This window comes from Lytechinus pictus, chromosome 18, assembly GCF_037042905.1.
Source record: "Lytechinus pictus isolate F3 Inbred chromosome 18, Lp3.0, whole genome shotgun sequence".
In the NCBI taxonomy this organism is placed as follows: domain Eukaryota; kingdom Metazoa; phylum Echinodermata; class Echinoidea; order Temnopleuroida; family Toxopneustidae; genus Lytechinus; species Lytechinus pictus.
In genome coordinates, this window is record NC_087262.1 from 3,654,512 (window position 1) to 3,680,221 (window position 25,710).

At 36.0% G+C, this 25,710-nt stretch overlaps 1 protein-coding gene across 1 annotated transcript in view; it reads right to left on the bottom strand.

The window, feature by feature from the left end:
• Nucleotides 1–25,710, bottom strand: part of LOC129281672 (broad substrate specificity ATP-binding cassette transporter ABCG2-like) — a 41,116-nt gene continuing 15,406 nt past the window's right edge. The window contains exons 4-17 of the mRNA XM_064113082.1: nucleotides 23,640–23,754; nucleotides 21,939–22,091; nucleotides 20,381–20,538; nucleotides 19,481–19,632; nucleotides 18,653–18,772; nucleotides 15,577–15,779; nucleotides 10,509–10,574; nucleotides 9,118–9,203; nucleotides 7,925–8,014; nucleotides 6,274–6,398; nucleotides 4,690–4,844; nucleotides 3,106–3,195; nucleotides 1,422–1,483; nucleotides 1–595 (exon numbers count right to left, since the gene is read on the bottom strand). Of these exons, the coding sequence (XP_063969152.1) occupies nucleotides 448–595; nucleotides 1,422–1,483; nucleotides 3,106–3,195; nucleotides 4,690–4,844; nucleotides 6,274–6,398; nucleotides 7,925–8,014; nucleotides 9,118–9,203; nucleotides 10,509–10,574; nucleotides 15,577–15,779; nucleotides 18,653–18,772; nucleotides 19,481–19,632; nucleotides 20,381–20,538; nucleotides 21,939–22,091; nucleotides 23,640–23,754 (1,723 nt within the window). The 3' untranslated portion in view covers nucleotides 1–447. The remainder of the gene's footprint in view (nucleotides 596–1,421; nucleotides 1,484–3,105; nucleotides 3,196–4,689; nucleotides 4,845–6,273; nucleotides 6,399–7,924; nucleotides 8,015–9,117; nucleotides 9,204–10,508; nucleotides 10,575–15,576; nucleotides 15,780–18,652; nucleotides 18,773–19,480; nucleotides 19,633–20,380; nucleotides 20,539–21,938; nucleotides 22,092–23,639; nucleotides 23,755–25,710) is intronic.

A 25,710-nucleotide genomic window follows, 5' to 3' on the forward strand; every position in this document is an offset into this window, starting at 1 on the left:
CATGGGGACATAAAACAATATACTACCTGGGTTATAATTAGATTACTGCCCCAGGGGAATGGGTACTTAGGAGAAAACCACAAATCCCTGATAATAAAGTACATGGCCTATGGGAAAGTTGTCCTTGCCCCTTGTCATAATTTACTTACCCAGTTGCCAATTTGAAATCTACATAGTATTATTGATCTCAGTTTTACAGCAGCTATAACTTTCTTATTGCTTGTCCGATTTCTTTCAAACTTTCACCATTCTGTTTAATTTATTTTTCTCCTTCCCAACACAACATTCTATGGCCAAGGCTGGATTCCCCTTTAACCTTGATCTATTTGTGTTTGGATACCCTAAGATGACCTTAACACGGACCTTTTGGTGTTTGGGAACTCTATTATGACCTTCACCTTGACCTATTCGTGTTAAGGTACCCTAAGATGACCTCTTAACCTTGACCTATTTGTGTTTAGGTACCCTGAGTAGAAATATGTAAGAGAGAGCAAACAGTATGATCATGATGCAAGATAGAGCTACATGATTCTGCCACAGATCCCAGTCAGATATTGATACATCCAAGTCAGACAAGTACTCCTCTCCAGTGATACTGTTAAAGGAAAGAAAAAACAAATGGCAATGGCCCTCATTCTGAATTTGGGTTTAACATAAAGGACAAGTCCTTTCCAACAAAAAGTTTATTTGAATGAAAAGAAAAAAAATCAAACAAGCATAGCACTGAAAATTTCATCAAAATGGGATGTAAGATAGGAAATTTATAACACTTAGTCATTATTGTCAAATCTGTAAAAAAAATTGTATAATTCAAAAAATAAAAACAAAAGAAATAGTAAGGAATATCATCAACTCTCTCATTTGCATGTCACTGAGTTGTGCATATAACTGTTTCGTCAGAAATAAGCTAAACTTTAAGATATCATAACTTTCTTATTTTACATCTGATTTAGATGAAATTTTGAGTATTATGCTGGTTGGTTTTTCTCTATAGATTCAAATCAACATTTTTCTGGGGTGGACTTGACCTAAAACTCTGGTCTAAAATTGTGGTTTAACTATGGATAGCCAATTGTGACACAAATCGAAGAGTACGGGTTCAACTTACTAGCTAAATTTCTCACTCAAAAATTAAAAATTGTTTTAGAATGATAACTAACATAGCTTTATTTACCATTAAAGAATGGGAAAAGAGGACACTAAACATAGAAAATGTAGGCCTACAATGTAAACAAAATGAAATTTTGACATTTTCGGCTTCCCGTAAGCTTGGCTCAGAGTTAGACCATGGCTTAACCCTGAATTAGACTGGTGGGCTGATATTCAGCCCCCCTTCAATATTTTCTTGATAAATATGTAGAGTGTAAATAAAAAAAGATCAATTTGGGGAAAAGAATGTCATAAAGAGCAACAGGACTTACCAACTATCCGTTCTATTGTTTCGACAGAATGTCAAGCCTTTGAACTCATTGATACTCAAAGCCTGAAATATCATAAGAACAATAATAACAACGATATCAACAGTGATAACTTAAGTGTACATGTAGTTAATATGATGACAAGGATAATACTATTTATCATGATGGTGGTGATGATAATGATGATGATAATGACGGCGATGATGATAATGGTGCCGATGGTGATGAGGATGATGATAATGACGGCGATGATGATAATGGTGCCGATGGTGATGATGATAATGATGATCATAATGATGATAATGATGATGATGATAATGACGGCGATGATGATAATGGTGCCGATGGTGATGATGATAATGATGATCATAATGATGATAATGATGATGATGATAATGACGGCGATGATGATAATGGTGCCGATGGTGATGATGATAATGATGATCATAATGATGATAATGATGATGATGATAATGATGATGATGATGATGATGGTGATAATGATGAGGATGATAATGATGAGGATGATGATAATGATGATGATGATAATGATGATGATGATAATGATGATGATAATGATAATGGTGCCGATGGTGATGAGGATGATGATGATAATGAAGATGATAGTAATGATGATGATGATGATGATGATGATGGTGATGATGATGATGATGATGGTGATGATGGTGATGAAGATGATGATGATGATGATGATGATGATGATGGTGATGATGATGATGATGATGATGATGATGATGATGATGATGATGATGATGATGGTGATGATAATGATGGTAATGATGATGAAGATGATAAAATATTTGTGCTATCATGACAAATTTGATATCAAACGAATGAGCATGTCATGCCCCTTCATCACATTACTTTGTCACGCGGAGCTGAAAAATATCGAGGTGTCATTTTTTCCGCAAAAATCTTCTCATTTTAGACAAATTAGAAATGAAAACTTGACTAAAAAACATTTCATATTTGTGCTAGTTACTTCTCAACACAAACATTTAAGATTACACTTTTTTGTTCAGTGGTGACATATGATAGAAAATGTAATATAAATCATATGACATTTATATATTTCAAGGAAACAATGTTTTAAAATATAACAATAGAATACATTTGGCACGAATGTTACTTCTTTTTCTTCAAAGAAAATTCCACCTGAAATATACTTTGATCCCAACAGCATCCCAATCATGTGGAAGATCTAATATGCTCTTTCATTTGATACCAACTCGTCATGGTAGTATTCATATTTCTGAAGATATAGTTAATTTTACAATGCTTGGAAAGCGAATAAATTTCACTGAATTCCATGGCCCGTATTCTGATGTCGGCTCTAACTTAAACTCGGGTTTAAAGTTGTGGTTTAAGTATGGATAACCAATCGTTACATAAATCACTAACAGTAGAGATATCATATTTCTGCTCATTTGGCTTTCAAATCATTCTTTATTGTCTAGGAAGTATAAATAGATGATTGTCTTCACCATCGATGAATCAGGAGAGAGCACAGTAAACATAAGCAACATACAACTTAATAACGATTTTGACACTTTTGGCTTCTCATAATTTTAGCACAGAGTTAGACCACGGTCTAAGTTGAACCTGACTTCAGAATATGGGCCCATGGGTGTATATAAACGTTTGGCCTCAACTGTACGTCACTTACATTGACAGAGTATCTGATGATACTGAAATATTTCACCCATTCCAGCCAATCGGGTATAGAAGAGGTGTTAACCACAACACCTGCAAACACCTAATAAGAAATTAAAAAAACAAAGAAATTAAAAGCCTTTCGGACTGGCCGGAACATGTTTAACGGGATACCATAAATCTTCACCCCGGTCCGTTTCATAAACTTTGTTATGATACCGGTAGCAATTTTGAAATAACAGTTAAAAGCTACTGAAATCCTTCAATCTGATTGGCTGATAGTAAATTTGTATAGAAATGTGCATTTGCTATTATAACAAGTCTTTATGAAACGGGACCCTGGTGGCCGTTTCATAAAGCTGTTCGTAAGTTAAGAGCGACTTTAAGAACAACTGGTGAACCTTTCTTACACGCTAAATAATCATCAATGAAGAATTAATGGTGAATATTATTTACCACAAGAAAAGTTCACCAGTCGTTCTTAAAGTCACTCTTAACTTAGGAACAACTTTATGAAATGGCCCCCAGGTGTTTTTAAAAGTCAGACTTTATTTTGAATTGCCCTAATCAAATTTTGACAAATTATAAGCTTTTCAAGGTAAATGCTCGATAACAAAGAATAGTAATCTAAAGATCATAAATCATCTTTAGACAGTGCAGAATTAAATGATTGAAAATCTGATGTTGTTCCAGTTGTTTGTAAAGTAGTTTACTTTGCCAAGATCAGAACCAGCATGCCTCTCTTGACATTCATCCTAACAGAGATCTAATATCAGACAGCGGTAAGGATACTAAGAAAAATTTCCTAGATACTTTTTCAGCATTTAAGATATATGTAGCCTTGAGTAGTGGTGGAGCTTATCACAAGGAATGAATAATATTGCATAGTCTTGCTTGTATGGTAAGGTCCTCTAAGTCTGTGCAGGGCCCCGACTCAAAATTGTGGAAAAATGATGAATTTCTGGCTATTCATGTCACAGCCTCAAATGCACCCCTTTTTTAAATCAAAATCCCTGAATCGTGTTTAGTGAATGGATGTGCAGAAAGGGGGCACCATTGTTTTGTTCAATATGAAAATGAAAAATACGGAAAAGCATCGGAATCTCTTGACTCTGGACAACGACATATTTGCAATTGTTCGTCCAGTGCAAATCTTCAGATGATCTGCAGTCCCGGTCCACCAACTTTCGACAAAACCCTCTCAGCTCTCCGTTGTGATTTTAATTGCATTTTCAAAGGCATTGATGCATCGTAGAGAGTTTCCCCACAGTAAATACGAAAACGACATACACTGTATTAAGTCGACGGGAAGATTCTCTGAATAAAACAGCCCAAAGAGTGATTTGGTTTTAAAAACTATAAATTATCAAATTAGCTTATATGAAAGAATAATTATGTATCTTCATACTGCCAAAAATTCTAAGTTGTAAAGTTAAAAGCAAGACAAGATATAAAGGTTTGCTCAACACCACAATATTTGGGCTGCTTTGAAGTTTTTTTTCAGATTGCAGTGTGCATGCTTGTCCTTGAGTGAGGGCGTGCTTGCGTCACTTAGGTCATTGTGACATCACAGTCTATAGATAGTGAGTGTACTTACAAACATGATGATATTTGATGCAGCTACCAGACTGAGACCCACACTCACAATGCCAACCTTGATTGAGATAAGAAAGACCAAGGCAGTACCACAGAATGTAACCAGTATCAATGTCAAGAGAAAGATGAAGAATGCACCCGCCTCGGCTCGAAATCCTGAAAAAAAAATGTTAAGGAGCCATTTTGTAAAAAAATCACAAGGGCAATCGTGGAGCGTTGTGGCCCAGTGGATTAGTCTCCGGACTTTGAAACAGAGGGTCGTGGGTTCGAATCCCAGCCATGGTGTAATTTCCTTCGGCAAGAAATTTATCCACATTGTGCTGCACTCGACCCAGGTGAGGTGAATGGGTACCCGGTAGGATTTGTTCCTTGAATGCTTCAGCGCCTATTAATATGGCGGCTTAGCTACAGCTGGGGTAATAATATGATACCACGTATCAAAGCGCAGTTGAGTATATGCACATAGCAACTACGCTATAAATGGACATATTATCATTATAATAATATTGCACTTCACCCCAGGGTGGCGTCCTCCATTGACTAGTGGATACCATACATGTCAAAAAACGTAAAAGTTAAAAGGGTATCTATTCCACGATATGGCACATTAATTAATACCTTATGTATAAGAGGGTGTCAAAAACATTGAAATGCAGAAAAAAAGGTACACTTTTCTGGTAGTAATTACTTGCATGATAGGGTCTGATATGTGAGGATATAAAGAAATAGAATACATTTTTGAAAGGGTATACTTTTTACACCAACATCATGTGTTATTAAATTATAAATTATTTCCTGCCGGTACCCATTTACTTCACCTGGGTCGAGTGCAGCACAGTGTGGAACAATTTCTTGCTGAAGGAAAACACGCCATGGCTAGGATTCGTACCCACGAGACCCTCTGTTTGAAACGATGGGAGTCAGAACCACTAGACCACAACACGCCCACAAAAAATATACTTGAGTCACATAATCACTAATGAAATTGTTATCAATTACATAATGATAATAATAATAGGCATTTATATAGCGCCATCTATCTAGAAATATTCTATTCCGAGGCGCGATGTTATTATTGTTATTACCCCGGCTTTAGCTGTATACAAATTTTACAATTCAATGTCATGCACTCTTGGAAAATGAGATGTTGCCAGATACTATACTAGAATTGAATTTTATAATATTTAGAAGAAAATGTTCAAATACTGGAATTGGTTTTTTAAAGATTAATATTGCACGGGATTAAAATATCATTGAATGATCTGAGTTGATATGTGGTGAAGAAAAAAAAAATCATACTGCAGTCATAACAATTGCTAATAACAATAACAATAATAATATGGCACACTCCAGCTACTATGTACTCTACTGCGCTTGATACTTGGTATCATATTATTAACCTGGCTGTAGCTGAGCCGCCATATATATGCACTAACTGAAAGCATTCAAGGAATAAATCATACCCTGGGTCGAGTGCAGCACAATGTGGGTAAATTTCTTGCTGAAGGAAAGCAATCATAATAAAATATGATTGACTAATAAATTGATTCACTATCAACAAAAGACAAAAAGATAGATAACTTACCTATCATCCAGTAATAGATAGCAGCAAAAACTAATGTGGGAAGAACCCTCATTGGAACCAAATCACATAAAACCTTAGAGATGAAATAGGAGGAAGTCCGATAGAAACCGCTACTCGACTCATGGCTGACGGGAAATAAATACAAATAATTTTCAATAGAACAACAAAGGCAGAGTATAAATGCCAGTTGTGGTAACAATTTCTAAAATTTTTTTGAAAATAATCCAATAATATGGCCACCCACGTATCTCAATATATGAATAAAAATAATATGTGACACAGGATACTGGAAGAAGTTGTGTAATAGTTGAGAACTTAGCAAAATAAGCATGGCATGCCAACCGAATATCTAGGGGGTGTACCAAAAAGCTGTTCATTAGTTTAGTTTAGAGCGACTTGTTCTGATACCGGTAGCAATTTTGCAATAACAGTTAAAAGCTACTGAAATCCTTCAATCTGATTGGCTGATAGTAAATTTGTATTGAAATGTGCATTTGCTATTATAACAAGTCTTTATGAAACGGGACCCTGGTGGCCGTTTCATAAAGCTGTTCGTAAGTTAAGAGCGACTTTAAGAACAACTGGTGAACCTTTCATACGCACTAAATAATCCCCAATGAACATTTAATGGTGAACAGCTTTATGAAATGGCCTCCGGGTCTTTTTCCAAATATTGATAATACACTGTCCCACGTGTGCTTATGTTTGTTGTACAACGCCTACTTAGCTTGTTGTACGCGAGCAAATGTGAGACTGAATGTCGAACATTTGTACCGTTGCACACACGACGTACCATCCAAAATGTACCGTTGCAAGGCTTTAGGAGGTGACGTCACAATACAATTTAATTCACTGAGCTCAGTAAAAAATGAAGGCGAAATATGCGTATAGCCTGCAAGCTAAATGCGCAGTGCCCGAGGTCATGTGCGCTTGTTGTATTTTGCTTTTCGCTTTCAATTTTTTGCTCCCTTTTCATAGATTACTGCAGGGAAAATCTCTTGTTTTTCCAAATTTTCCCTAAACTCTGAGGCATTGTACAACACAAATAACAAATATTCTTATTCGTGCAATGGTGCTAGATTTCACATTCGTTGAAAGAAAGAGACACTCTGTTTAACTTGGCTAACGCCTTGTTAAATAGAGCATCTTTCACCTCATGCGAAATCTCACACCATCCCACTCATACCTATTCGCTATTTGTATAATGGCAATCAATAGTGCGATTTTTTTTCAGCTTAGATTTCACAATTTCACATATGTAACTGTACAAGTGGGGGCGTCGTGATCTAGTGGCGATGGTTTTCGTCTTTCCGTCTGAAGGATGAGGGTTCCATTCCTAGCCATGGCATGTTTTTATATATTTCTTTTGCTCATCACAATTTGAAAGTCAAATCAAAACGGCATTGAGTCATACAAGAAACAATTCTTCTCCATCATTCATAGAAATATCATCAAACTTTAATATGAATCTGTCCATCTCATATCAAGTATGTCTAAATATTTACACACAAAGAACATTGATTAATGAAATATTTGAATTATAATACAAAAAATATATATTCTACCATCGCAATAAGTTGCATTTAAGCAGCTTACGGAATCTGATATTAATTGTGCCTGGTACGGGGAGAAATTATTTTGTTCAACTCACATATATATTTTACGTTCATCTACAAACAGTTCCAAGGCGCTGATATTACTAAAGACCATGAAGATACTCGCAAAGAAGAAGGCACCAGTCCTAAACAATAAAAGACAAAGGAAAGAAAACAAAAACATCATTATTATGATGGCCTGCACTGATCGCACAGAAACGTTGTGAGCGCTAGTAATGCGCTAACAGAGGCCATGTTACAAACAGTCACCATGTGTCCGCGATGCCTAATGTTACAATACATTACTTACACATTGAAATAACTTTTTTGACTTCACAATGCGAAAGATGTGACTGGGCTTACTGTTTGCACTCTGTTAGGCTAACAACCTTTTTTGTGCAGCCGGCTCTGGTTGATTTCAGGGAAGCTTGCCATGACAGATGTTAAATCCCAGTCTGTTTTATCCGTTTCTATGGTAACTATTAGACATATGTGCCTATCCACTTATCAAAATCAAGGAAAGGATTCGACATTGTAACAAAAAAAAAGTCAGCCTGGGGTCTATAAGATGTCTTCTACACTAAAAACAAGTAATGTCCAAAAATTCAAACTACCGTACAGACAATAATTTAAAGTGATCATTTCACTTTGTTCTGATTTAAAAAATTATCCTTTTGGTTCCTGAAAATGGGCTAAACATTAGGCTTATAGTGTAAAAATACCATCCCAAAAGTTTCAAAGTATTATATTTACAGGATCAATTTTAAAACCTTGGAGATGTAAAACAAAGTTTGAAATAATTGGGAGTTGGTTTCAATGACTATGTGTATACAGGGAATCTGTGCACCACAACACATTAATTCTAGATGAACACAGCATGACCTACATACAGTGTGTACAAGGTATAGGTCCTACACTGAATGTACAGTGCAGCTAATAGTGTGTGTATAGGAGATACACACAACAGAAGGCAGTCAAAATAGCCAACGGACTTTTGAATTGGAGAAAACTGGTCATAAGCTGAACCCGTCTACTAGACGGTTCTCAAAATCAGGCTAATAAATTGCTACTTGTATCTAAATTAGAGTTTTTCATCCTATATTGTGGTCTGTTTCAGGGTTTTTGAGGACAAATACAGGCACTCATACGCACGTTTCAACTCAGTTTGAGAATTTTTTAAATCAGCTGCTCACAAAGTTAAACGATCCCTTTAATTAAAATGAATTTAAAATATAATTGTACCAAATACCTGTTCTGAGTGCCAGCTGGATATGAGGTGTCCACCTGGAAATACACCATCCCCATAATTAATGCAATGAAGGACCCCATTACCAACTAGGAGGAAGAAAAGCAAACAAAGAAATGGTAAAAGAACATTTTCACAGAAAACTGTTAGAGTTCCCAGCTTTTCAAGAAAAAAAATTCCCTGATTTTTCCCTGATGAAGTTTAAAAATTCCCTGATAATTATTCAAACCCATTCCCAGTTTTGCATGTTTTCTAAACATATATTTTCAATATAAAAACAATAATGTAAAACTAATTAGTACCACCATAACCAGTCATTCAATGGATGTTGTTTTGGTATGCAACAAAATATACAGAGTCTGACTGAGGTATTTCTTCATATCAAATTCCCTGATTCTCCCTGACTGAAAAAAAAGTAAAACAATTTTCCCTGATTTACCTGATGTGCTGGGAACCATGTGGAAGGGTTATTTATAGAGAACAAAACTGATGGACAACTTCAAATGATTACAGTGCATGATTTTGTAGCATAGTATCTGGAAAAAACAGATATTATCTAAAGTTGTGAGTCCAATCATGATGTCACATGACTCACTATCAAAGCACATACTCTATGGGACATGAAGCAATCAACTATTGCTTCAGATGCAGGAGCCAAATCCAGAACTGGGTTCTTGTCCAATCCCTCTCTTACAACATGAGCACCCAAAATGGTCCAAGGCGGTGCAGACAAACTTGTGACATCGCCTACTTGTTTCTGCAGGCTTCTTCGGACTGGCGCTGACTCAACGTAGATGGGGTAGTATCGGCAGCACGGAAGTCCGCAATAATGGGAATGTACTTAGTAGACAGTTTATGTTGTCCAGCGTCTCGGTTCACGGAATGTGCCCGATTCTTCTGGATGTGAATGGCCTCCCTAATCCATCTTGCTTATTTATTGTCATCTCTAGCTAGGATCTGGCTCTTATTCCAATTTATCGAGAGGTTCCTTTGGGCTACATGGTCACTGATAGCTGACTTAGAAACGGTTGACTCAGCCTCCTTCTTTCTTGATCTTGTGAAGTGGGTTTCGCTAAGAGTCTCTGCTTCTTGTTTGTGTTCAGCCTTCCTTATCCCACATTTCCTTGCAGTTTCTCCAACTTTCTACTACGTACAATCCCATTCTCACCGACTTCCGCGCTGCCGATACTACCCCATCTACGTTGAGTCAGCGCTAGTCAGATGCCTGCAGAAACAAGAAGGCGAAAGCTCACAAGGTAAAAACCAAATTGATTGCGGAAAGATGAAAAGCTGTTCGAATTGAATTCTACCCATTAGATGAGTCTCTTTACGGCAACACCTATGGTGTTCAGGGGCATACAAAATATATTTAGAAAGTATAAGGTTGAGCTTACCGGTACAACTGATACTTGAATACTCCTTCTATAATTGATAGCGGCTCTTTTAGCTACCACAGAGACCTGTAGTTAAACAAACCAGAAATATAATACTGACTGATAATTTCCAGGGTTGTAATAAAAAACGTTTTTTATTAAAATATAATAAAACGTTTTTTTATTATTTTAATGGCAAAAAGAAGCTGCTGAAAACTGCTTATCTAATAAAAGAGAGCCAATGGAGTAAATTAGAAAGTCAAAAAGGGGCCTAAGCTTTCGATCCTAGCAGAATCTTCGTCGGAGGCAAAAAACGTTTTAAATCGTTTTAAAACTTTTTTTTTCCATCAAACGATGTAATTTTCGGTAAATCAATTAAATTGTACACTTAATACAGTATGATTAAAGCTCTTGATGTTTTAAATACTTTTTTGAAGTAAGAGATGACTTCAATTTTTGTTTCTGAATTTTCAACAGAAAAATTCATATTTTTCCCAAAATTACTAAATCAAGGAAATTGAATGCCAAAAAATGAAGTTGACATTTTATAAGTTTATTCCTCATACATGTACATACATGTAGTCTCAGGTTTTTTGAGTCTTGTCAATCTAGGGGGTGAGAAGAATTGGCACAATGTAAGAAAATGACATTATCTGTAGACTGTAGGCTTTCAAAGCTTAATTTCATTTACTCAATATGCTTTATTTCCTTTGAATCAATTATACCAATTTTAAGTAATAATAAATAATAATAGTCCGCTTTTATATAGCGCTTAATACATCGGAACGACATGTCTAAGCGCTTTACAGATATATTATTACCCAGTCATCGGATTCAATCAGTCATTCCCGCACACAAAGTATGCACATCCTCCACTCCCTGGGTAGTATTCCAGTCAGTCGCCAGTGAGGCGCACAAAGTATTGGACAAGCTACAATATATGACTTTCACATCCTACCGGGTACCCATATGTGCATGAAATACAAGTTTGGGTTTAAATCTATAAATATTAGGCCCTTGAACTGCTTATTTCTTTAATTGAGGAATTTGGACCAAATTGGGTTTTTTTTTATGTTTGTTTTGACTTTTTTTTTTCTTATGTACACTTTTGTGGTTACTTTTGGGTTTTTTTTATCGTTTTTTTAATGGAAATTATTGGCAATACTTTTCAAATCATTAACAAAAAGTAAAAATATTGATACAGATAAAAATGTTGGCGAAAAATTTGCATTGGCTTTATACATGAAATCATGATATTGAGCAATTCTGGTCTGACATGCACTTGTGTAATATCATGGAGCTATCAATGTGTTGATAGCTCCATGGTAATATCATAACCGCATATCCATGCATGTATCCAAAAAATAGTCTTGAACAATATGACGTGGACCTGTTGTGCTTATGGATCTATCATAGAAATTTTTAAGGGGGCCATTACGGTCCCCTGGGATTGTTAGGGTTAAAGGTCAAGTCCACCCCAGAAAAATGTTGATGTAAATCAGTATAGAAAATTCAAACAAGCATAATGCTGAAAATTTCATCGAAATCGGATGTAAAATAAGAAAGTTATGACATTTTAAAGTTTCGCTTATTTTTCACAAAACATTTATAACAACTCAGTGATGTGCAAATGAGAGAGTTGATGATGTCCCTCACTCACTATTTCTTTTGTTTTTTTTTAATTGTTTGAACAATACAATATTTCAATTTTTACAGATTTGATAATAATGACCAACTTGACTGAACCAAAAATTTTTAAAACAATGGTAGTTCCACACATGTTCAGGGAGGAAAAAAACTTTATTTCACATGACAATGAGAAAATAACGACATACAAAATAAATAGTGAGTGATGTCATCAGTCCCCTCATTTGCATACCGACCAGGATGTGCATATAACTGTTTTGCGAAGTTAAGCGAAAATTTAAAATGTCATCACTTTATTATTTTACATTCGATTTTGATGAAATTTTCAGCATAATACCTTTTTCTTGGGGTGGACAATGTCAGTTATACAGTCTATTTGCAAAATATTATTATGCTTGTGCAACATTTCCATTTCATTCAAGTACTACTATTACATATTTGAGCAATAGAGAAAGAAAGAATAAGGGGGGAAAGAGAGAGGAGAAAAAGAGTGGTGTTGAGAAAGAGATTTAGTTAGAAGAAAATAATATACCACTTAAGAAAGAAAAGTTTAAAAAATATATTCATATAAAATCACATCCATGCATACTTATAACACACAAGTCTATGAGGTGTTTTAAAACATGTTTTTTGGGGAAAAAAACTGGTGTTTTAAAACACACCGTTTAAAACGTGCCAATCCTGATAATTTCAAAATCATTTTGAAAAAAAAAAGGATTTTTCTAATTGAATACGGTAGGTTTTTTAAAAAGTTTACATCGGTTAATTGACAGCTAAATGACCTTATTTGCCTAGTCGAGGCATCATGGCCGAGTAGTTTTGACTTCTGTCTTTTAATCTGAGGGACGTGGGTTTGAGTCCCAGCCATGGGCGGAAATCCCAGGGGGGATAGGGGGGACGTGTCCCCCCTACTCAAAATAGTAGGGGGGACACAATATAAAATGTCCCCCTACTATTTGTGGTCTTTTATGATGGTAAGAAATACATCATTCAAAATCGAAATAAAACATGTTTTTTAGGACGAGATGACCTTACTTTTGGGATGATAACCTTTTTTTTTTTTTTTTTTTTTTTTTGCTTGTCAAACAAATTTTCCTGCCCCTTGTCCCCCCTACTTTTTGGGAGAGATTTACGCCCCTGGTCCCAGCCATGGCGTGTTTTCCTTCAAGAAATTTACCCACATCGTGCTGCACTCAACCCAGGTGAGGTAAATGGGTACCCGATATGAAGACATTTCTCGAATGCTTGAGCTATATGGGCAGTGCAGCTAAAGCCGGGGTGATAAAATCTGCGCTTTCTATCCTCAGGCAAAAAGCGCTTTATAAATTCAGAGATTGATCTGGAACTGGAATTACATTCAATCATTTGCTGATACTTGATAACCATTATAATAAAGTTTTATAAAAAATGGACTTATACTATCAAAATTATCTTAAAAATTCAAATTATGAACCTTGGTTACGTTCTGATATTAATAGCACAAAATGGTCATAATTCATTGACCTTCAGTGACTTTTGATCTGGATCATGTGACATGAAACTCATGGAAGATGATCAGTAATACCTGATCACGCTTATGTCCTAGTTTCCTTTATGATGACATTTCAAAAACTCAACCTAGTTAAGATTTTGATGTTGATGAAACTGCAACCATTGCAGTTCGCTGGAAAAGCGTCGCGGCCAGCACCAATAGACTCGCTTTGCTACATTTATATTTGCAAGCAAAACAATAATCAAGACAAATACGCAGATACTTTATTTTAATCAGGCACACAGTTAAATTTATTTTTTGGGGGGGAAATCTTTAAATTTATCCAATAAAACACATTTGTAGTTTATATCCATCACACCATAACTGTTTTGGGGCACATTTTGGTGATGATTGGAACAGTTACATGCACTTTAAGGAAAAATTACTAAAACTTAACCCTATTTTCAATGGGCTAATTAAATTTGACCCCCCCAGATTTCCTCCGCTGACTGCGCGATCGCCGCGAAAATTTGCACGCGCGTAAAGGCAATGTAAACTGCAAGACCATATGGTAACATTTTCAAAAAATTAATTGTTTAATATTTTCTATTAATTAACTATGCAAATAAGCATATGAAATTTGCCCTAATTCTTTTTTCGTTTTGGCCTTTAACTCAATTTACATAGCTAGTAGAATGCTGATTTTTTGGTGAGCATATCAATGTTTACATTTCTAGCAAAAATTGAAAAAATATAATTAATTTCTTATGTATTTTGCTTTTTTAAATTCTTATGTATTTCTTTGTTTTTTGAACCTTTGTTTTTTATTGCTTTCTCTGATGAACTTTGTTGGGGACCCTAATGCGATCACAAATAGCAAAAGATAAATCCATTCAAAATAACAAAAGTAAAAATAATCATACACTTATGATTTTTGGCTAAAAACACAATTTGAATTGACTTTGTTACACGGACTCACGTTTTCGAGCAATTTTGGGTCTGACATGCACTAACAAAATGTTGAGTAATTTCGGAACCGCATACCCGGGTGTCGCAAATTTGGTTTCAAAATATGCGCAAAACTTGAAAATAAAAAGTCAATGAGTGACGAGCGAGAGGAAGAGAAAGGAGAAGCAGAAGGAGGGGAATTAAAGAGGAGAAGAAAAAAAAGGAGAAGAAAAGGAAGGAGAAGAAGAAAAGGAAGAAGGAAGGAAGATTTGCATTTATATCTGCAAATCGGTGGACCGGGGCCTGCCCGTGGCTACCTCAGGGCCTGCCTGAGGCTATCAATGAATGGCGCGGTCCAAAAATTACGTGCGACGGCTTTGTGACAAAATTTGTCATGGGGGGTGTCAAATTGACCCCCCAGTTTAAAGGTCAAGTCCATCCCAGGAAAATGCTGATTTTAATAAATAGAGAAAATTTCATCAAAATCGGATGTAAAATAAGAAAGTTATGACATTTTAAAGTTTCGCTTATTTTTCACAAAACAGTGATATGCAAAACAGTGAGTCAGTCGATGATGTCCATCACTCACTATTTCTTTTGTTTTTATTGTTTGAATTATACAATATTTCATTTTTTATCTATATGACAATAAGGACCAACTTGACTGAACCATATAGTATTAAACAATGCTAATTCCACATGTTCAGGGAGGAATTAATCGTTGTATCACTTGACAATGAGGAGAAAAGTAGAATGTTTCATATTTCATATAATACATGTAAAATACAAAAGAAATAGTGAGTGGATGACATCATAGTCTCCTCATTTGCATACCAGCCAGGATGTGCATATAACTGTTTTGTGAAATTAAGCGAAACTTTAAAATGTCATAACTTTCTTATCTTACATCCGATTTTGATGAAATTTTCAGTGTTATGCTTGTTGGATTTTTCTCTTTTTATTCAAATCAACTTTTTGTTGGGGTGCTCTTGTCCTTTAATAAGGGTTAAGATATTAACCAACCTGAGTAAAAAATCCTGATGCATAATCATAATCTGGAAGGGCGATAGTTCCTGGGTTGTTATCATGAAGTTTAATGATCTCTGCTGCTTTTGCTTCTACCTCATGATAGAAACGAGAACTCTTATAACTCTTTGTGAGATCCACTGTATTAGCGTTCATGTTGTTCATTTCAGTGGTGGCCACGCCTTCCTCCAGCTTAGATTCTACAATGAGAAAGGAAGATGAGGTAAACTAGAGGTGTTTTTGCTCAGTGAAGAAGTCTCCGGACTTTGAACCGCAAGGTCTGGGGCCCGTTTCATAAAGGATTCGCAACTGTTGTAACTTTGCCATTATGGCAGCTTCCATGGAAACCTTGTTTCCATGGCTGCTGAGCCCTGTTGCCATGGTAGTTGCCATTATGGCAAAGTTACAACAATTGCAAGTCCTTTATGAAACAGGCCCCTGGGATTCAAATCCAGCCATAGCATTCGCATCCTTTGGCAAGGCATCAATCTACATTTGCCACTCTCCACCTTGGTGTAATAAATGAGAACCCAGTAGAAAAGAATTCCTTGAATGCAGTCAAGCGCTCAATTAGGGTAGCCATGCTAAAGCCAGGGTAACAGTATGCAGCACTTAGAAATAAAGTGTTATTTTGATAATGTCACAATGTTTCAACAAGAAGGGGATCCTTCTATCATCATCAAGCACTAGAATGAGACTTAATTGCTAAGTTTTGGAGACATCCAATCCATCGTCTCTCTATGGAAATCCATCAGTGTCATAACTTTTTCTACAGGAAATATGCAAAATGTCCTTTGTAAACAAAGGAAAACACACCAAATTGTCAAGAAATCAATGAATTTATAAGAATAAACATTCATATCTAGAATTTTTTTTGAACAAACATGCATTTCATATGTTGACATTGCTGGCTTTCCATAGCTGCGTTTGATCAGATCAATCGCAACTCTTCGTAAGACGAGCCCCTGTTTGACCCGTGGTGGGATTTCAATTTTTCAGACAAAATGTCGGTCATTATGATTAAGTTATGTCCATCATGTATATCATATCTAGGTATTCATGAGCCCATTACGTCTTACCCCCGTTTGAAAACGGACCGCAGATCAGATGGCAAACTGCGGTGTTTCACCCCATTTTGCATTTGAAAATCTAAAACATCATTTCCAAGCCCTGGGGGTCGTTTCATAAAGCTGTTCGTAAGTTAAGAGCGACTTTAACAACGACTGGTGATCATCGTCAATGGTTTGTACCATTTACCGCAAGACATGATCACCATGCAGTCGCTCTTAACTTACGAACAGCTTTATGAAACACCCGCCTGATCAACCCCGCTTGGCCAGGTAATCCCCACAGGCCAGATTATGAGCGTTGAGCCAAGGACAAAATGATAAACAACAGCTGTGTATTACGTAAGTCTTCTCTGCCTGTAGAAGGACCTTCGGAATTAAATTATTGTATTCGATATTTAATCACGTTTTCAAAGGCATATTGTATTCAGAAATTCAATGCTAGCCCATTTTCAATTTCAAACGAAGAAAATCAACCTCGAAATAAGGAAAGTAAGTGAATAAAAAATGGCGACATGTTTTCCCGGACTGCACTCGGGATGTTGTGTTATCTTCGGACCGAGGTCAAGAAACAGGTGTTTTGATAATTACATTGCATGCCTGGGGCAGTATGGTTTTCGTATTCGGAGAACAGAATTCATTGAGAAAAAATGGGGTATAGTGTAATCAAATGGAGGTATTTCGTCATGCATAACAGTTATTACTCTTAAAGATAAATTCCAGTTCTGGTAACGATCTCAAAATGACTTTTTACAGAATCTAATATAATGACCACCCAAGTGTCTGTTTGTATGAATAAAAAAAATGTGCCAAAGGATTCTGGAAGAAATTGTGTAATTGCTGAGAAATAAGCAAAATAAGCGCGGATTTGGTCACTTCCTTCGGGTCTTTATTCCAGCAATAATAATACACTGTCCCACGTGTGCCTATCTGTGTTGGCGATTTTCAATGTGATCGTATTTCAGCTTAGATTTTATGATTTCACAAAGTTCAGTTTAAGTAACTGCACCAGATCTAGATCCACGATGATATAGTCTTACTTAACCTTGGTTTTACAGACTTTCTCACGAAATTAGTGTTTTATTGCAACTACTATCATTTAGCTTTACAGAAAGGCACAATGAATGAATTCCAAGCAAATCAAAAACAGTTTTATTCCACCGTAGATAGATATGATTCATTTTTTTAACAAACTTTCAATCCACATGGTTCTTCTTTGAAGGGATGGTCCTGACTGGAAATATTTATATCTCAATAGATAGAATAAAATTCACAGAGCAAAATGCTGAAAATTTGATCAAAATCGGATAACAAATAACAAAGTTATTGAATTTTAAAGAATTGCATTATTCCGGTGAAGCAGTTCTAGACACGTCTTTATGAATATTCATTAGGTGGGCTGACGATGTCATATTTTTATACCAAGAATGAAAACAATTGGATTGACAACTGATTAAGTGGATTAGATATTTATTGCCGCAACTTATTTCATCATAATGGAAAACATCATTTACACATGTATGAAAAAAAGCAAAAATGTATGATTTCATGTAATAACATAAGAAAAAGGAAAGTGGAGATGTGACATCATCAGCCCACCTAATAAATATTCATGACCATGTGCATAACTGTTTTCACAATATATTGATAAACTTCAAAATTCAATAACTGTTATTTGTTATCTGATTTTGATGAAATTTTCAGCATTTTGCTCTGTGAATTTTACTCTATTTATTTAGATATAAATATTTTCAGCCCAAACCATTCCTTTAAGGTTACACAGTCTGCTTTATAACTCTCAGGACCTGCATTTGCTGAATTGATGTGATATTTATATTCATATTTTGTTTATTCATAACTGTAAGGCACACAGCGAACTAAACTAGTTGTTGTGCGCTTTATCAGTATCCTCTATTATCATTAATAATTTGGTAGAAACAACACAACTTTCATCATGAAACAACACAACTTTCATCATCCAATTTACAATTATGTTTCAAACTTACCCAGTTTGACGGATGAATGACTTTCGGGGTCTCGTTCTATTGAGGGCGCTGTGCTTGAGTTCTTGATAATCACATCAAGGAAGAAATCAGGTGGATTATTGTGAGCTTCACATTCCAAACCTGAAAAAGGTGAAAAAAGTGATCTCAAATCACAACAATAACTTGAGGGTGTTTTTTGATAGTTATTAGCACTAACAAAATTGCAAGCTGAGCCCTGCTCTTTCAATTTCAATGATATTCTTTTGATTTGCTGAGAAGAATTATGAATATGATAAATGTAAGAGAAAATGAATTAGAAAATGAAAAAAATTGAATATTTCACATTTCTTATAACAAAATACAAAAGAAATAGTGAGTGGATGACGTCATCACTCCCCTCATTTGCATACTAACCAGGATGTGCATATAACTGTTTTGCTTAATTTGAAATTAAGCAAAACTTGAAAATGTCATAACTTTCTTATTTTACATCCGATTTTGATCAAATTTTCATTGTTATGCTTGTTGGATTTTTCTCTTTTTACTCACATCAACTTTCTGTTGGGGTGGACTTGTCCTTTAATAATAGCACTAGAATTCTGAGAATTTATGTTATCATGAGACAGGGAAAATCCTTTTGCAAAGCCTGAATGGCATAAGTTGAAGACCATATCTGACCCTGAAATTCTGAATAATGATAAATTGATGTGAAAGCTTTTTATAAAATAACACACACCAAAGTATCCCCTAATCTCCAATTCATGCTATTAACACTTTACAAAGAAACCCCTTTTTTACTTATTGGTGACTTTATGATAAAAGTTTTGAGATGAAAGAAAGAATGATTACCGATAGATGAAAAGTAGTCAATAGAATCATCAGCTGAACCATGGTACACTGTCTCTCCCTTTGATAAGAGATGAAGCGTGTCAAAGAGTTGAAATATAGTGAACCTCGGCTGATGAATAGAGAAGATAATAGCACGCCCTCGTTTGGACAGTCTAATAGACATCAAAATAAGAGACAGCATAATTATTCCTCATCCTCCTACTTCTCATCATCTTCCTCATTCCTCACCCTCATCACAATCCTCCTCTTCCTCTTCATTATCATCATCATTCTCATCATAATCACCATCATCATTATCATCATCATCATCATCCTCCTCTTCTTCTTAATCATGATAATTATCATAACCACCATCACAATTATCATAATTATCATCATCATCAGCATTATCATCATTATCATTATCATCACCATCATCACCATCATCATCATCATCACCATCATTACTCGTCATCATCATTATCATCATCATCACTCATCATCATCATCATCACTAATCATCACCATCACTCATCATCATCATCACTCATCATCATCATCACTCATCATCATCATCATCATAATCCTCCTCTTCTTCTTTATCATGATGATTATCATAACCACCATCATCATAATTATCAACATCATCATTACTATCATCATCATCATCATCACTATCACCATCATTATCATCATCACCACCATCATCATCATCATTATCATCACCACCACCATCATTATCATCATCATCATCATCATCACCATCATCATCATCCTTATCATCACCATCATTATCATCATCACCATCATCATCATCATCATCACCATCATCACCATCATCACCACCACCATCATCATCATCGTCATCAACATGCTTCTTGTCTTCTCCCCCTCATCATCATAATAATAGAGTATACATACACAGCAAGTCGGCTCATGACAGTATAAGCAGTGTTTGCATCCAGTCCAGTTGTTGGTTCATCTAAGAACAAAACAGTTGGTCCAATGACTAGCTCCATCCCAATGTTGGTCCGTTTCCGCTCTCCCCCGGACACGCCACGTATGAACATGGTCCCAACCTAGAACACAACAACCACATCAAGTGTTGGTAAATAATTACATACATCCAGTGCACTTTTCTTCAAAAATAATTTTTAACTATTATAGAAATATGAAAGCCTTTAGAGAATAATGTTCAGGTTGTATTCTGCTTCGTAGTTTCACGTCATAGGTGAAATTTTGTCAGCTTTGAATTATTTATTCCATATACCATGCACCCCCTCTTCACTTGTCTTTCCTTTCTTCTCTACTTTTTCTTTCTTTCTTTCTTTTCTTCCCTCTTCTGTTATATCTCCTCTATTTTGCATTTCTTTGTTGCATGGGTGTTGATTGGTGTTCCTGGTGGGGGGGGGGAGATGACTGTCACAAATTTTGTTCTTTCTGAGGGATCTTTTTTTAGGGGGGGGGGTCAGTGACATATCAATTAAACAAAATTTAAGGTCCAGACATGGCTAGGCATAAAGGGCAAATCTATTTTTGGAATTTCATGAAATAGATCCATATACTTTCTATTAGACATTTCAAACAATTTGGAAAAGATTTTGTTGCTCAATCCCATACATTCCCAAATATGTCCACTCCTTCAAATAATTTTTACATATTGCCTTCAAATAAAGTCAAGAGCCCGTTTTCACAAGATGCTTCCGTTGTTTAGATAGGCAGAACTTCTGAAATTTCAAAGTTGAATCGTGTAGGGAGGAGCATCAAAATTATTACTGGTACTCCATTCTCTCCTTCACACCCTCTTTCCCCTCTCTCCCTTCTCCCCTACCTAAATCCTCCCTGCCCTCCTTTTCTCTAATTATTTTTTCCTTCTTCCCTCCCCTCCCTCTACCTCCTTTCCTTCCATGCCCCCTTCCCTTCCTTCCCCTCCCTCTACCTCCTTTCCTCTCTCCCCTCCCTCCCCCTTCCCCTCCCTCCCTTCCCTTCCCATCCCTCCTTTCCTTCCCTTCCCTCGATTCCTCCCTCCCCTCCCTCTACCTCCTTTCCTCCCTCCCCTCCCCTTCTCCCTCCCTCCTTCCCTTCCTTCCCTCCCCTCCCTCTACCCCCTTTCCTCCCTCCCCTCCCTCTACCTCCTTTCCTCCCTCCCCTCCCTCTACCTCTTTCCTCCCTCCCCTCCCCTTCTCCCTCCCTCCCTTCCTTCCCTCCCCTCCCTCTACCTCCTTTCCTCCCTCCCCCTTCCCCCTCCCTCCCTTCCTTCCCCTCCCTCCACCTCTTTCCTCCCTCCCCTTCTCCCTCCCTCCCTTCCTTCCCTCCCCTCCCGCTACCTCCTTTCCTCCCTCCCCCTTCCCCCTCCCTCCCTTCCTTCCCCTCCCTCTACCTCTTTCCTCCCTCCCCTTCTCCCTCCCTCCCTCCCTTCCTTCCCCTCCCTCTAGCTCCTTTCCTCCCTCCATTCCTCCATCTAATCATGACTGCTTACTTTTGTATCTTTGCAGTCTTCCAATCCAAGCTCAGTTATGGTTTCATCCACTCTTTCCTTTTTTTCCTTCTGAGATACCGTAGAAGGAAGCCTTAAGGCAGCGGAGAATGCAAGGTTCTCTCTCACCGTCAGTGTTCCCATGACAACATCATCCTAAAAACAATAAATCCATATTTTATTATAGGTCACCATACTGCACAAATTACAATGATACAAGTGCAATGTTTAATTACAGCTCTATCTATGCACATGAAACCTATGAAATTTTGAACATTTGGTTTTCTCAACTTGGAAATTCAACAATACAAATCCTGTCATAAGCTGGTTTTAACCACAGTGGAATCATACTAATATTAATCTCTCGACAATTTACATAATGTAATCTTAAATTTAAATGTAATATCTACACGTAAATCATTAGTCTCCGGACTACATAATTGTAACAGAAATTCAATTGATTGGAATGTGAGATTACTATACCAACAATCGTAGTTAAAGATTACATCGTTGTTCCAGAAAACAGATTTCAAATCTAAGACAAATATATCTTGTGTGCGTGATATCATGGTATGTAGGATTTCTATTATAGTAACATTCTGTGATATTTGTGAAACAGGGGATAGCTTTGCACATGACCCACATTAACATATATTGTGTACAAAGAATTATACAGTCAACCTTGTCTTATTTGCTGATAATTTGTTACAGTAATTCATTTCACCCCTTCCACAGAGTTCTTTTATTTTTTAAAAGAAATTCCATTTGATAATTAATCATGATGATTCCTTCCTTTCAAATAGTGTGGTACTAATCCAAATCCCTTCAGAAAACACATTTTTATGAGAATATGGCCGCGGGGGGGGGGGGATATTCTGAAAAGTCTCATAAGATTCCTCATAACTTTCCTCAATTTAATGGAGTGCTAATAATGGACCTCCAAATTCATATTCTGAAAAATCTATTAGCGCTCAATTAACTCCCTTTCGGCCACTCCCCTACTAAGTGGAATTTGCCAATCAAATGCGCTCTTACAACGTAAAATTTTCTATCAGCGCACAGTGTCTCTTCACTTTGCTGGCTCACCATGAGCTTGTATACAAATAATTTTTGCTGGAAAATAATGCTAAATATTTTTGCATCAGAGATTAGAGGTTTGTCATGTTGTTAAGGTTAACTGTTGTCTTGTCCCTTTCTCTCTCTATTTTCTTGTATTTTTGTTGCCTTTGATTTTTTTGCTATTCTTTTTTTAATGCTTTTTGATTTTCACATCCACCTATATATTTAAATCCATTTGTAGCTTTCCTTTTTTTCTTTTACAATATTTTGTTTGCCTCTGTCTCGGGGGAGGAGGGATTCTCCAATAACATTAATTCCTGCTTATTTTAAAAATAACATACTTTTCATTTTATTATATGGGAAACCTTGATGAGATTTAATGGACCTCTTATCACCATTATCTTTATCCACTGGAAAGTCTGCTAATTGAGCGCGATGAGACTTTTCAGAATACAAAACGTCTCGTAACTACTCAATTAAGTTTTCGCACCGTCATAACGCGTACTATTGCAAGTGCACGCAACGCACCTCTGCCAAATAAGGAAAGGGGCACTTAAGTGACTTTTCAGAATACCAAAATGCTAATTAAGCGCTAATTGACTGCTAATTGAGCTTTCAGAATACTGCCCCTGATGCAAAAGGTACCTGGACAACATATCCTGAGCAGCACTTGAAGTTCCTTGGGATGTCATTCCCATTAATCAATACTTCCCCTCTAACTCCCTCCTTCTCTTTCCTACCAGCCAGGATGTCTAATAAACTAAAAAGAAACAAGACACAAGATGGTTTATTTGATCTCTCTAAACTCATGTATGCAACAAGAGGTTTGGTTTCCATTAGTTCGCAAGTTAAAAATATACAAAAGAATATGAGAACATAAGAAGGTCACAAATATAACTGAAAGCACAAAGAAGAACAACCTGATAAACATGAGTACTATTTGGCATTGTTAATATTGACTTTGAGCATACAGTGTAGACAGAATCCATTCTAATTTATTTGAATCTGATTAATGCCAGAAAGTTCCTGGTCATACAGTAATATTTGTATGTGATTCCATAGGATGAGATAGAGTCCATGTGACCTTGATTCCATATCAAATAAAAATTTATCATCTGTGTCACCTTAAAAACAACTAAAGGGCAACAGGTATTTGCCCTATTCTTCAACCCTCACATTTATAATCTACACATTAAAACTCACACTTAATTTTTATGGTGGATAATCACAAATCTTTTTACTGAACTTCTGTTATGGCCACACATGTCATCTATATAGTTTACTTAAGATCCCATTCCAAAGAACGGAGACCCCTGAAAGACCTCTGAAGGACTGAAACTTTGCAAGGATACTCTGCAGTATCCAAGATCACTATTATCTGTCAGTCCCTAGACTCCGAAATTCCCCAAAGAACTCTGAAAGACTGAATGATACCTCTAGCCACGCAGGACTTAGACTTGTCCTATAAAAATCTTTCAAAGTTTCAATGGTCTTTCGGAGATCTTAAATTATAAATGTAACAAATGATCTTTCTGAAATGCTTCCATGGCCTTTCAATGATCTTTCAATTATCCTTGACCTTGAATGATCTTTTAATGATCATTCAATTTGAATCTATCAATGATATTTCAATGATCTTTCAATGCTCTTTAAATGATCTTTCAATGATCTTTCAATGATCTTTCAAAGATCATTCAATGATCTTTCAATGATCTTTCAAAGATCTTTCAATGATCTTTCAAAGATCTTTCAAGGATCTTTCAAAGATCTTTCAATGATCTTTCAATGATCTTTCAATGATCCTTCAATGATCTTTCAATGATCTATCAATGATATTTCAATGATCTTTTAATTTCAATGATCTTTCGAGGATCTTTCAAAGATCTTTCAATGATCTTTCAATGAACTTTCAATGATCCTTCAATGATCTTTCGATGATATTTCAATGATCTTTTAATTTCAAGGATCTTTCAATGATCTTTCAAAGATCTTTCAAGGATCTTTCAAAGATCTTTCAAGGATCTTTCAAAGATATTTCAAGGATCTTTCAAAGATCTTTCAAGGATCTTTCAAAGATCTTTCAAGGATCTTTCAAAGATCTTTCAAGGATCTTTCAATGATCTTTCAAGGATATTTCAAGGATCTTTCAATGATCTTTCAAAGATCTTTCAATGATCTTTCAATGATCTTTCAAGGATCTTTCAAAGATCTTTCAAGGATCTTTCAATGATATTTCAAGGATCTTTCAATGATCTTTCAAGATCTTTCAATGATCTTTCAAGGATCTTTCAAAGATCTTTCAATGATCTTTCAATGATCTTTCAAAGATCTTTCAATGATCTTTCAAAGATCTTTCAAGGATCTTTCAAAGATCTTTCAAAGATCTTTCAATGATCTTTCAATGATCTTTCAAAGATCTTTCAATGATCTTTCAAAGATCTTTCAATGATATTTCAATGATCCTTCAATGATCTTTCAATGATCTTTCAATGATCTTTCAAGGATCTTTCAAAGATCTTTCAATGATCTTTCAATGATCTTTCAAAGATCTTTCAATGATCTTTCAAAGATCTTTCAAAGATCTTTCAATGATCTTTCAATGATCTTTCAAAGATCTTTCAATGATCTTTCAAAGATCTTTCAAGGATCTTTCAAAGATCTTTCAATGATCTGTCAATGATCTTTCAATGATCCTTCAATGATCTTTCAATGATCT